We start from the raw sequence: 12,683 nt of genomic DNA, 5'->3' as shown, positions 1-12,683 counted from the left end.
TTCTGGGAGAGCCCTTTCAGCCCCACCCACCTCACAGGGTGTCTGTTGTAGGGGAGGAAGGTAAAGGAAATTGTGAGCCGCTCTGAGACTCTTCAGAGTGGAGGGCGGGATATAAATCCAATATCTTCTTATCTTCATCTTCATGTATACCTGTGGCTCCTTCGGGTAACCCTCTTTTTAGAATATGACAAAAGTCCCAGCATGGCCTGCTACAAGTCTCCTGCCTTGTAGGGAGGGACGGTGGTTCAGTGGTAGAGCATCTGCTTGGTGAGCAGAAAGTCCCAGGTTCAATCCCCCGCATCTCCAACTAAAAAGGGTCCAGGCAAATAGGCGTGAAAAAACTCAGTGTGAGACCCTGGAGAGTTGCTGCCAGTCTGAGTAGACAAGACTGATTGATGGACCCAGGCTCTGATTCAGTAGAAGGCAGCTTCATTGTTCAGGGTGGTGAGAACCAGAGAGGATTGTGAGGAACTCCAAAGGGATCTGTTGAGGCTGGGTGAGTGGGCGTCAACGTGGCAGATGAGGTTCAATGTGGCCAAGTGCAAAGTAATGCACATTGGGGCCAAGAATCCCAACTACAAATACAAGTTGATGGGGTGTGAACTGGCAGAGACTGACCAAGAGAGAGATCTTGGGGTCGTGGTAGACAACTCACTTAAAAATGTCAAGACAGTGTGCGATTGCAATAAAAAAGCCAACGCCATGCTAGGAATTATTAGGAAGGGAACTGAAAACAAATCAGCCAGTATCATAATGCCCCTGTATAAATCGATGGGCCGGTCTCATTTGGAATACTGTGTGCAATTCTGGTCACCGCACCTCAAAAAGGATATTATAGCATTGGAAAAAGTGCAGTAAAGGGCAACTCGAATGATTAAAGGTTTGGAACACTTTCCCTGTGAAGAAAGGTTAAAATGCTTGGGGCTCTTTAGCGTGGAGAAACGTTGACTGCAGGGTGACATGATAGAGATTTACAAGATTATGCATGGGATGGAGAAGGAAGAGAAAGAAGTCCTTTTCTCCCTTTCTCACAATGCAAGAACTCGTGGGCATTCGACGAAATTGCTGAGCAGTCGGGTAAAAGGAGGTACTTCTTCGCCCAAAGGGTGATTAACATGTGGAATTCACTGCCACAGGAGGTGGTAGCAGCTACACGCATAGCCAGCTTCAAGAGGGGGTTAGATAAAAATATGGAGCAGAGGTCCATCAGTGGCTATTAGCCACAGTGTGTATATGTATGTACATTTTTTGGCCACTGTGTGACACGGAGTGTTGGACTGGATGGGCCATTGGCCTGATCCAACATGGCTTCTCTTATGTTCTTATGTTCATCTGTTCATATGCCTGTCTGCACTATATGCTTTTCTTCCCAGGGTGGAATGCTCACCACGTTACCCAAACCTGCTTGAGGAAAGGCACTTGTGTGAAACCCACTCCATGTGGATCCCTGGGAGACTGGCCTGGGTGATCTGCTAAGAGTTGGGGGGGAGAAAGGACAAAGGCTGGACAAAGGGGGTGGGGACACACACAGAGACAGCAACTAGGGTTGCCAAGTCCAATTCAAGAAATATCTGGGGACTTTGGGGGTGGAGCCAGGAGACATTGGAGGTGGAGCCAGGAACAAGGGTGTGACAAGCATAATTGAACTCCAAGAGAGTTCTGGCCATCACATTTAAAGGGACAGCACACCTTTTAAAATGTCTTCCTTCCATAGGAAATAATGAAGGATAGGGGCACCTTCTTTTGAGGCTCATAGAATTGGACCCCCTGGTCCAATCGTTTTGAAACTTGGGGGGTACTTTGGGGAGAGGCACTAGATACTATATTGAAAATTTGGTGCCTCTACCTTAAATAACAGCTCCCCCAGAGCCCCCGAAACTTCCAGATCAATTCCCCATTATACCCTATGAGAATCGATCTCCACATAGGGAATAATGAAGACATTTCCCTCTCCTCCCCCCTCCCCCCTGCTTCTGACAAATCTGATGCAGGGGATTGGCCTCTCTACTCACAAGTTGCTGCCAGCTTCTTCACAGCAACACAGACACACCATCCCAAGTTGGAGCCTTTCAATCAAGCCTCCGGAGGTGCAAAGGCACATGGTCCTTTGGGGGGGGGCGGGGCTCCCCCCCCCCTCCGGCCAGCTGACTGGGGGCGGGAAGCAGCCTGGGAAAATGGAAGAACTCTGGCTGCTGCGATTGGTTCTGGGTGGGAAGGGAAGGGCAAGGAGAAGCTGCTGCGATCCGGGGTGGGAAGGGAAGGGATGAGGAGAAGCATCAGGGATCAGTGGGAAGGGAAGGGGCCAGGAGAAGCTGCTGGGATCAGGGCTGGGTGGGAAGGGCCACCATTCCCCCTCCCCCCCTCACTCTCCGGATTTTTGGCGAGCGGGGGGAGGAGGCTCCAAATCGGGGGGCCCCCGCCCAGGCGGGGGATTTGGGAAGCCTAACAGCAACTGGCACGTTTCCTCCCCCTTGGTTCAGAGGAACTTCCAGCCAAAGAGTCTTCTTCCAGCTTGGGTGGTTTTTCCATTGGAGGAAGCCTTCAAACTTTGCTTGGTGGCTATATGATCGGGGGTCTGCCTATCTACGGGACCGCCTTTCTCCACATGTTCCCCAGAGAGCACTGTGTTCAGGGACACAACACTTATTGTCTATTCAGGACCAAGGGAGGCCAGGCTGTGTTCCATACAGGCCAGGGCCTTCTCAGTGGCAGCATCAGAAATCTGGAATGCCCTTCCGGAGGCCATCAGGGCCCTGAGGGATCTTTCCCAGTTCGACAGGGCCTGCAAAACTGAATTATTCCAACAGGCCTTTAATACCTAAACCGGGAGAGGACTGCCACCCTACATTGCTGAGGAACTACAATCATTAAAGAAAAGAAAGATCCCACCTATACTGAAGTTGAACAGCACCATAAAATGTTTCAATTGTATTTTATTGTTTTAAACTGTAATTATAGATGTTTGAACTGATTGTTAGCTGCCCTGGGTCCACTTGTAGAGAGGGCAGGATAAAAGTCTAAAGTAATAAATAAAATAAATAAATGAATAGTAAAGGTAAAGTTAGTCCCCTGTGCAAGCACCAGCCGTTTTTGACTCTGGGGTGACGTTGCTTTCACAGCGTTTTCATGGCAGACTTTTTATGGTTTGCAATTGCCTTTCCCAGTCATCTACGCTGGGGACTCATTTTACCGACCTCGGAAGGATAGAAGGCTGAGTCAACCTGGAGCCAGCTATCTGAAAACCCAGCTTCTGCGGGGATCGAACTCAGATCGTGAGCAGAGGGCTCTGATTGCAGTACTACAGCTTTACCACTGCACCACAGGGCTCTTGAAAATAAATAAATACTCACCCTTATTGGGAAGTGGGGTGGTCAGTGTAAGGTTTTCAGCAGAAGAACCCCTCGTTAGCAAGAGGACGCCCATATTAAGATTGATCAGTGTTGCCGCACAGTCTAAGACTGTGCTGCAAAAGAGATCCCTCTCCTCTCATTAACCATTTAAGAACATTTTGGCTGGGGAGGGGCAAGCTGATCAATATTCATGAGGAGAGCAGGAGGGGTGAGCGTGCGAGTGGGTGGAACAATAACAAATTGGTATATCTTTGGAGAATTGGCCCACAGGCCACGCATTTTTATGTCCTTAATCATTATGAAATGACTTCATGTCACACGTCGGCTGGCAAATGGCTACGTCCCCGACACGAGAACGAATTACAAATGAAATGGAAGATCAAGCTGTATTAGACGGACTGCCTCTGGGAAATGGAAATCTTTAATTCTCTTTTATTATTGACATTTATTTGGCTGCCACGAATAACAACACAGCAAAGAGATTCAGCCATGCTCGGGCGCCGAAGGGCCCAAAACCAACTTAATATTTATCATGTCTGCTCATGTAGCTGACATTGCAGTGCACACTTCTCTGCCAATCTTGGATTCTATCTTTTTAAAAAGAAGAGGCACACTCCCTAATTTTACCATTTTCAGAAGAAGTAAACAGGACAGTAGCAAATTCCATGTTGGGTAAAGAGTTTGTGTCTGGCACTGAAGTGCATCTTCAGGGGTGTCAAACCTGTGGCCCGAGGGCCAAATCAGGCCCCTGGAGGGCTCCTATCAGGCCCCCAGGGCAACTGGATGTCCTTCTCCCTCTCTCTTGCTTCCTTCTCCATACCAGCTTTTGTTGCAAGGCTTGCTCAATCGCACAGAACCTAAAGGGCAAAACCTCTGTTTTCTCCATTGGCTAAGGCTCCTTCCTTGGGGAGGAAGGGGGGAAAGCTGAGCTTGTTTTTCAAGGCTCTCCCAATCGCACAGCAGAGCTACTGAGCCAAGCCTCTTCCTTCCATTGGCTGAGACTCCTCCCCCTCCTGGTCCCCTGGGGAAGGAAGGAAAGAGCCAGAGCTTCCTTTGCCCAGTTTCCTGGATCCCATGGGAGAAATACAAAGAAAGCACCTTTAAGACCAATGAGTGCTACAGTTTTAAGTTTTTGTAAACAAATCTTTGTGTTTGTCTGTGTCCTTTGTAAAGTTTATATCTCTGCTACCTAATCTTCAATAGGTACACATATGGCCCAGCCTGACAAGTTCTCATTTATGTCAGATCCAGTCCTCATAACAAATAAGTTTGGCACCCCTGATCTAGATAATACCGTGTTATCGTTATTGGTGTTTCATTGATAGTCAACTTTTTGGTCGCCAATTGTTTTATCTTTACATTAGATGTGTTAATTCAGTATTTATTTATTTTTCAGTAAATCTAAATGGGGAAAGAAAATACAGTCCTAAATACAAAAAAGAAATCCAAGAGTGGATTAACAGATGCATGATCATCTCCAGCTTGCAAGGAAGAAACAAACACACAGCAAAAGAAGTGACTAACGTATGTATACAAATGCCACTTTCACTTTTTTTTGGGGGGGGGGCGCCAGTTGTGCAAAGCAGTGGGGATTGTTCAACCCTAAAGGAACTGCCATGACGGAGAATTCACAGATCCATTTAAGCAAAATCCAACTCGACAGCAGGAGAAATCATATGGAATGTCCCATTGGAGCAAAACCAAAGGCAGTCAACTGATACTCTGCAAGGCCACAACTGGAGAGACCGTCACACACAGGGCACAATTCACACGCATTCACTGTGCCCTCTAGCACTGCTGTGAGCCCTAACAAATGGCCATGGCACCTCAGGTGCTGAGGTTGTAGCAGCTGCAGACAGCATGAAGAATGGGAAGCCAGAGAACCAAGAAGAACCTAGGAATCAGCCTTTCCAAGAATTCAGAGGTGGTGTCAAAGTAGATTTAGCATAATAACACACTGGAAGGAGGAGAGAGGGAGCAGGACTAAAGCGGAAGTGGCCAGAATGGGATTGCAGCAAAAAAATGAAAGAGAGAGTTACTCTGGGTGAGCAAGAAAGAAACCGCTGCTGAGAGACAGTCGAGCGTGAAACGTCAAGAGCACCAAAGACAGGAAACCTGGTGGTGGAGGCAGAAGGTGCCATCAAGTGGCAGCTGGCTTATGGAGGCCTGTAGGCTTCTAGAGGCAAGAGACTTTCATAGGTGGTTTGCCATTGCCTGCCTTTGTACAGCCACCCTGGTTGTCTCCCATCCTGTTCAGCTTCTGAGATACGGGGAGATCGGGCTAGCCTAGGCCATCCAGGCTAAGATAAGAAACCTGGGAGCCATCTGGGAATAAACACAAGGATTCAATCAGGACTCAGGTCATGTTTGGCCAGTTAGGAGAAACAAGCCATGGGCGGGTCTGTGAGCTCAAAAGAGGTCATCATATACCGGAGTGGCCTGCACCTTGGATAGTTTGGTGGGCGCAGTGCTGTTTATGCCTGTTGCCTTCTTTTACTACAAGCCTTGTCTCACGTCACCCATCCGCACTAGCCTTCTGGGAAGACGCTGGGAATGGTACTTTGATAAATGACTTCAGTAAACCTGCCTTACTCCAACACTACAGAAAGAGGTCCGGACCTCTCCACTGTATAGAGTGGGGGAAGCCAATACCTTTAAAATTTGCCAGCGTGTGCCCACTTACAGATGCCCTTGATAAGCGTGATGGTGGTGGTCTAAAGCAGAGGTCCCCAACTTTTTTGGCACCAGGGACCGATTTTGCCGCTGCCGCCATGGCTCGCCCCTTCCCCTTTCCTCCCCAGCACCGCACTGTGCTCCACTCCCCTCCCGTGCTCCTGCAACGAGGCTCGGAGTTGGCCCTACCCGCTTCGACAGGGCTCCGCCAGGCTGATTCCAAGTTGTTTGAAGAGCAGGAGGCTGGAGGAGGAGTTTCTCCTAGAAGTGAGGGGGAGGGGAGAAGCCTCCTTCAAATCACTTAGAATCAGCCTGGCAGGGCCCTGTCGAAGCGGGGAGAGCCAAGCCTCACTGCCCCCCTCCCATCGATGCAATCAGAGGGGCAGCTTAGACAGGGCCCGGGCTGATTCTAAGTGATTTGAAGGAGGCTTCTCCCCTCCCCTCACTTCTAGGCGAAACTCCTCCTCCAGCCTGCTCTTCAAACAGCTGAGAGTCAGCCCAGGCTCAAGCGGGCAGGGCGACTCTGAGCCTCCTTGCTCCTCTGCTTCCATGGGGGTGGGGGGGTGGAGCACAGTGCTGCACAAGGGAAAGGTGGCGGCGGGAAGCCAAGCCTTGTCATGCGGGGGGGGGGGGATGGAGAACGGCCCCATGTTGCGGCACCGCGAAGGGCAAGTGGCGGTGGCAGGGAGTGGGAGCGGCAGGAGGGCCGGAGAGCAGGGACTGGCAGCCCGGTTGCTAGCAGGCCACGGACCGGTACTGGTCTGCAGCCCAGGGATTGGGGACCTCTGGTCTAAAATGTCATCAAGTTTCAGCTAACTGATGATGACCTTTCATGGGGTTTTAAAGGCAAGAGACATTCCGAGGTGGTTTGCCGTTGCCTGCCTCTCCCTGGCCTTTCTTAGTGGCCTCCCATCCAAGCATTAAGCAGGGCCAATACTGCACAACTTCTGAGATCTGTCTGGGCTAGTCTGGGCCTTCAAAGTCGGGGCCCTGGAGGAACATACTCAGGCTTTAAGTGTGGTCTGCATCCATTTCACAGTTCACTGAAAACTTTGAGACCTCCTTTTCAGTGTTCCCTCTAAGCTGAGTTAGTGTGAGGTAGCTCAGTTTTTTAGCCTCTGGATCACACATTTTTTGTCTTAACTCTAGAAGGATGGCTCCAGAGCAAACTAATTTATGCAGTAGCCAAATCACTTGCTCACAACTTGAATGCCAGTAGCTCACAAAGTAGAATATTTGCTCACAAGACTCCATAGCTTAGAAGGAACATTGCTCCTTTTTTCTTTCTTGCCATGGAGTTCCAGCCTGTCTTTTTACATGTATAAATTCCCATCCCATGAAAGGAACAATACGAAATTGAACCACAAATCAGTAGACTTCATTGCACAGTAATAAATGATGAAAACTTTCGCCCTCCTGCACAGAGCAGCAAGCTACACCACTGTTTGATCAAACAGGACAGATGGACAGAATTAAGGAGTTTGTCACAGGGAGGTAGTCATGTTTGCAGTGCTTAAACTGGTACATCACAGATCATTGTTTTGACTGCACAAGAGCATCTTTTTCTCCTGCTCCTCTGAGAACAGAAAAGCTGCCACCTGGGGAAAGTGGAACGTGGGAGTTTCAGCTTTACACCCTCCCCCCAAAATATCCATTTGCAGTATATTGGATTTTATTTCCCTGTTGTCACTGAACACTTAAAAGAATTACACTGATTCAGCAGCTGCAGCAGAGCACATTCTTGTCTGTGGCAAAGATAATTTAAGCAGATAAAAACGCAAGACATAAAAATCAGAATAAAAACTAATTAAATCAGTATTTTCAATTTGCCTTGTAAGAAGCTGCCTGTAATATACATATGCCACTGAGCTGGAAAACAAAAACAAAAAAATTCTTTCCTGGAACCAAGAGGTGGAAGGAAGTTTGCGATGCTGCATCTGTGAAACACATGTGATTTCTTAAACAAAGCAAGTGGGTTTTTGGCATCACTGGACTGTATCCTTTAGTACAATTAAAATGAGTGAAAAGCTACACTTCCGGGTATGGAAATATGAAGCTGCCTTAAACCAGGCCAGACAGCTGGTCCCACTAGGCAGCACTGCCCCCTTCGGGGGGGGGGGGAGGGCAGAAGTTATCCAGGATCTCCAGCAGAGACTTTTCCACTGCTGCTAGAGCAGTGCTCTGGACAGCCTCTGGAGACCTTTGGGATACAAAGCAGGGGCTCTGCCACTGAACTACCACCCCTCCCCCCCCACCCCAGTCTTGAGAGCCAGTTTGGTGTAGTGATTTGAACAGAGTGAGAGTCGACAATGAGAACTTCTTCTCCCTCTCCCAAAAGATTAGAACTCAACGGCATCCAATGAAGCTAATGGGCAGTAGATACAGGAAGGACAACAAAATATGGAATTTTCTGCCAGAGGATGTAGTGATTGTTATAGGCACAGTCAGCTTTAAAAGAACTGACAGGTTCATGGAGGATAGGCCTTTCAGAAGCTACTAGCCATGGTGATGAACATTCTTCATGCTCAGAGGCAGCCAACCTCTGAATCCTGGTACTGGAAGCAACATCAGGGGAAGGCCTCGGCCTCTCTGCCCTGTTGTTGGCCCTCCAGAGGATCTGGCTGGCCGCTGTGTGAGATGGGAGGCTGGACTAGATGGACCCTCACTGGTCTGATCCAGCAGGGCTCTTCTGATGTTCTTCTCAGGGGAAGACATCGGCCTCTCTGCCCTGTTGTTGGCCCTCCAGAGGAACTGGCTGTATCTATTTAAGATTAGGTAGCAGAGATGGTGGGCTGACTGGCCCCAAATCACCTCGCAAGCTTCCAGCTTCAGCAATTTCATCGAATGCCCACGAGTTCTTGTATTGTGAGAAAGGGAGAAAAGTACTTCTTTCTCTATTTTCTCCATCCCATGCATTATCCCATGCATTCCATTCCAGGGTGGAATGGGGATTTGAACCTGGTCTGACACTTATGGTGCATTCACACGACACTAAATACATCCAGATTTTTTCTGTTCTTACACAGTAAAATCTGGATGTAAAATGTATTCTCTAGTGTAGTGTGAACGCACCATTAATCTGACCCTCGACTCGATAAAATCATTCTGGCTGATAATCTGTATCCGTTATCCTCAGAGAGTTCTGAAGGCAGAGGTCTAAAGAACTTGCAAAGCTACTGGGTCAGCGCGGTCACAGGACTGAAGCCTCAGGCTCAAATGTTCCTCCCGAGCACCCAGAAAACGAAGCCCCACAACGACCTTGAGAAAATCTTTACTGTTACTCCGTCTCAGGCTGAGAGGTCTTTCCCATCACCTCCTGCCAGATCCTTTTAACTGGAGATACCGGGACTCAACCTGAGGCCTTCTGCATGCCAAGCAGAGGCTCTTCCTCGTGTCTCCAGGAGGACCCCTAACTGGGTGGGTTCCAACTAGAATGTGCTTCAAGGATAGGAGACCTGACCTCTCTTTTGCTGGAAGGGGGCACTCACTGTTGCGGGGAGGGGGGAGTGCGCATGGAACCAGCCCATTCAGGTATTTGAAAACAGGCACCTTGAGCGCATCCCCCCTCACACACACATCTGTGCATGGGCACATCATTCTTTACACTTTCATTTTTAAATCATCTGCTGAAATAAATGCCGAGCGGAGTGCTATTATGACCTCCTGTCTCTTGCAATCCATTCTAGAAAAAAGACGTACCTGTGGCCATGATAGTATCATCCTTCCCTTGGGTGAAGACGACAATTCGCTGCCTTTTCTGGTTCACTTTTGGCAGGGCTTGTGCCTTCCGGGCAATCTCTCTGATGTCTTCGGTCTGGTAAAAGAAGAGAGAAAAATAATTCTCGTAAGCAGTACAAAGGACATCAAGCATGATTACAGAATCATTTTTGCTTAGCAAGTGATGAAAGTAGACCTCTGTTTTCAGGCAATGGTATATTAGAACTGCAAAATTGTTCAGAGGAGGACAGCTAACACTGTGTGAATACAACTAGGGAGTGACTAACGTGTTCTATATAGGAGTTTTAAAATTCCTGCTATGTATCCTTGTCCGGGCGACAAGCCCTGTGGCTCATGCCTGTCCCTCTTCCTCCCAACCCCAACAACGGCCGAGGAGGACGACAAGCAATCAGAGGACACTCCGACCAGCCCCACTCCCAATTCCAGCACCACGCTTTGGGCCGACTGACAGGTGGAGATGGGCCAGCCCTCTGTGGGTACAAGGACAAGGGCCACGATCGCACACCTGGCCTCCATAGAGCTGAGGGAACCAAGCTGGGAGCAGAAGGCAGCTTAGGAGGGGCAGGTTTTAGGGAAGGGAAAGAGGTGAGCCAGAGAGGAAGAGCTCGGTGCTGTCGGACCAGGCAGTTCAGAGAGGGAGGGCCGAGGGACAGCGAGAGCCGGGGCAGGTCAGCAGGACTTGGTTGACGTTAACCCCCCCCGCCCCCGACTGCCTGGCCTGAGGTGCACCTCTCCTTCCTATGTCCTAGAGCAGCAGCCCAGCCCCTCCCAAGGCCCTCACCCCGAAGAACCCGACAACCCTGCCTACTCCACTGAGCAGAAGTTGGCCGCTTTCCTCTGTGTTAAGTCTCGGTACAATTCCTTAGGCTGCCTGCAAGAACGCATTTCACTTGGCCGAATGGCATGGCATGCATGTTAGCGCATTATTGCAAATGTCTAACCTCACTATCTGAACAGAGTGAGAGTCGACAATGAGAACTTCTTCTCCCTCTCCCAAAAGATTAGAACTCAACGGCATCCAATGAAGCTAATGGGCAGTAGATACAGGAAGGACAACAAAATATGGAATTTTCTGCCAGAGGATGTAGGCACAGTCAGCTTTAAAAGAACTGATAGGTTCATGGAGGATAGGCCTTTCAGAAGCTACTAGCCATGGTGATGAACCTTCTTCATGCTCAGAGGCAGCCAACCTCTGAATCCTGGTACTGGAAGCAACATCAGGGGAAGGCCTCGGCCTCTCTGCCCTGTTGTTGGCCCTCCAGAGGATCTGGCTGGCCGCTGTGTGAGATGGGAGGCTGGACTAGATGGACTCTCACTGGTCTGATCCAGCAGGGATCTTCTGATGTTCTTCTCAGGGGAAGACATCGGCCTCTCTGCCCTGTTGTTGGCCCTCCAGAGGATCTGGCTGGCCGCTGTGTGAGATGGGAGGCTGGACTAGATGGACCCTCACTGGTCTGATCCAGCAGGGATCTTCTGATGTTCTTCTCAGGGGAAGACATCGGCCTCTCTGCCCTGTTTTTGGCCCTCCAGAGGAACTGGCTGGCCTTATGTGAGACAGAGGGCTGGACTAGATGGACCCTCACTGGTCTGATCCAGCAGGGCTCTTCTGAGGTTCTTCTCAGGGGAAGGCCTCGGCCTCTATGCCCTGTTTTTGGCCCTCCAGGGGAACTGGCTGGCCACTGTTTGAGACAGGAGGCTGGACTAGATGGACCCTCACTGGTCTGATCCAGCAGAGCTCTTCTGAGGTTCTTCTCAGGGGAAGAGTTCTGCCCTGTTGTGAATGAGGTCCAGCCAGCCCAAGCAGGCCTCGCTCCCTTGGGGCTCTCCTTGGCCACCCCGCCTCGACAGTCAAAAGGCCAGCAAGCCACCCGCCACCCAAAATCCCATAAGAAGTGGAGAAAGGGTGGTGCAGGCTTCTCCAGGGGTTAATGATGGCTGCTGGGGGTGTGGCAAAGCCCCTGGTGACTGGCTGACTGCCCGCTCTCCTAATCCAGGGATTGTGATGCAGGTGCACCTGCTATTCAGTGGACAAGGTAGGTAGGTAGGTAGGTAGGAGGAGGGGGAACCCTCAGAAAGGTTCAGGGCCTGTGCTCCTGTGAGCTCCTGCTGAATTCAAGGCCCAGTAACAACCCTGAACTTCCTTGATTTTCTCCTATCCAAGTACCAACCAGGGCTGACCCTGCTTAAGCTTCCAAGATCTGAGAAGACCTTTCTAGCCTGGGGCCTCGAGGTCAGGGATACTCAGTTGCTACTCACCATATACTGTAAGACCAAGACTGCAACATCTGCCTGCATAGAATGCTCAAAACCCCTCTCATACTGTCCTCCGGTAGCATTCAACTGCACACTCTTTCTACCTTTGTCCTTCTATGATTTTTAATTCTTTTTTGTCAAACAACTCACCTTGGTCATTGGTTTCCTGTTTTTGGTGTGTGGCTAACTCTCAGTGCACACCTATCAACTGTCACACTCATCACTGCTGGCAGATTCAATAGATCCCTTTCTGCCAACCGAAAGGGGCCATATGGGCTAAGAGCACAATTGCGGAGGTGTTTACCAGTGCACTGCAATCAGATGTGGCAGATTTAGGATGCTCAGCAGAAATGGTGCCAGAATCTCTTAAGAAAGTGCTAATGGAAAGGTTAGTACAAAGGTGATGAGCAGACACTAGCCAAAGCATTGTGTCACTCAGGGTGAATTTAAATCTGGCACATCCCAGGTTTTTAGCTCTGGAATAAAAACATCAAAATTGATGTGGCTTCTTCCACCCCACGTCCCTTCTTTCTTGTTCGATTCTCTGTGCTTTGCTCTAAGTAAAATGTGCAAGATCTGTAATGATGCATTGATGGATTTAAAAAAGCCAAGTCTTTTTATCCTAACAGCAGAGTCCGCTGAGATGAAAACAGTTTTTAAAATCATGAA

At 49.4% G+C, this 12,683-nt stretch overlaps 1 protein-coding gene across 2 annotated transcripts in view; it reads right to left on the bottom strand.

The window, feature by feature from the left end:
• The window catches only part of ADK (adenosine kinase), a 478,171-nt gene that overhangs the window by 110,237 nt on the left and 355,251 nt on the right, over positions 1–12,683 (bottom strand). For both annotated transcript variants that reach the window (XM_060236706.1, XM_060236707.1), the window contains exon 9: positions 9,723–9,837. In XM_060236706.1, the coding sequence (XP_060092689.1) occupies positions 9,723–9,837 (115 nt within the window). The remainder of the gene's footprint in view (positions 1–9,722; positions 9,838–12,683) is intronic.

The sequence above is a fragment of the Heteronotia binoei genome, chromosome 4 (genome assembly GCF_032191835.1).
Source record: "Heteronotia binoei isolate CCM8104 ecotype False Entrance Well chromosome 4, APGP_CSIRO_Hbin_v1, whole genome shotgun sequence".
In the NCBI taxonomy this organism is placed as follows: domain Eukaryota; kingdom Metazoa; phylum Chordata; class Lepidosauria; order Squamata; family Gekkonidae; genus Heteronotia; species Heteronotia binoei.
Note: the sequence above shows the minus strand (reverse complement) of the source record. Positions and strands in the feature narration are given on the sequence as shown.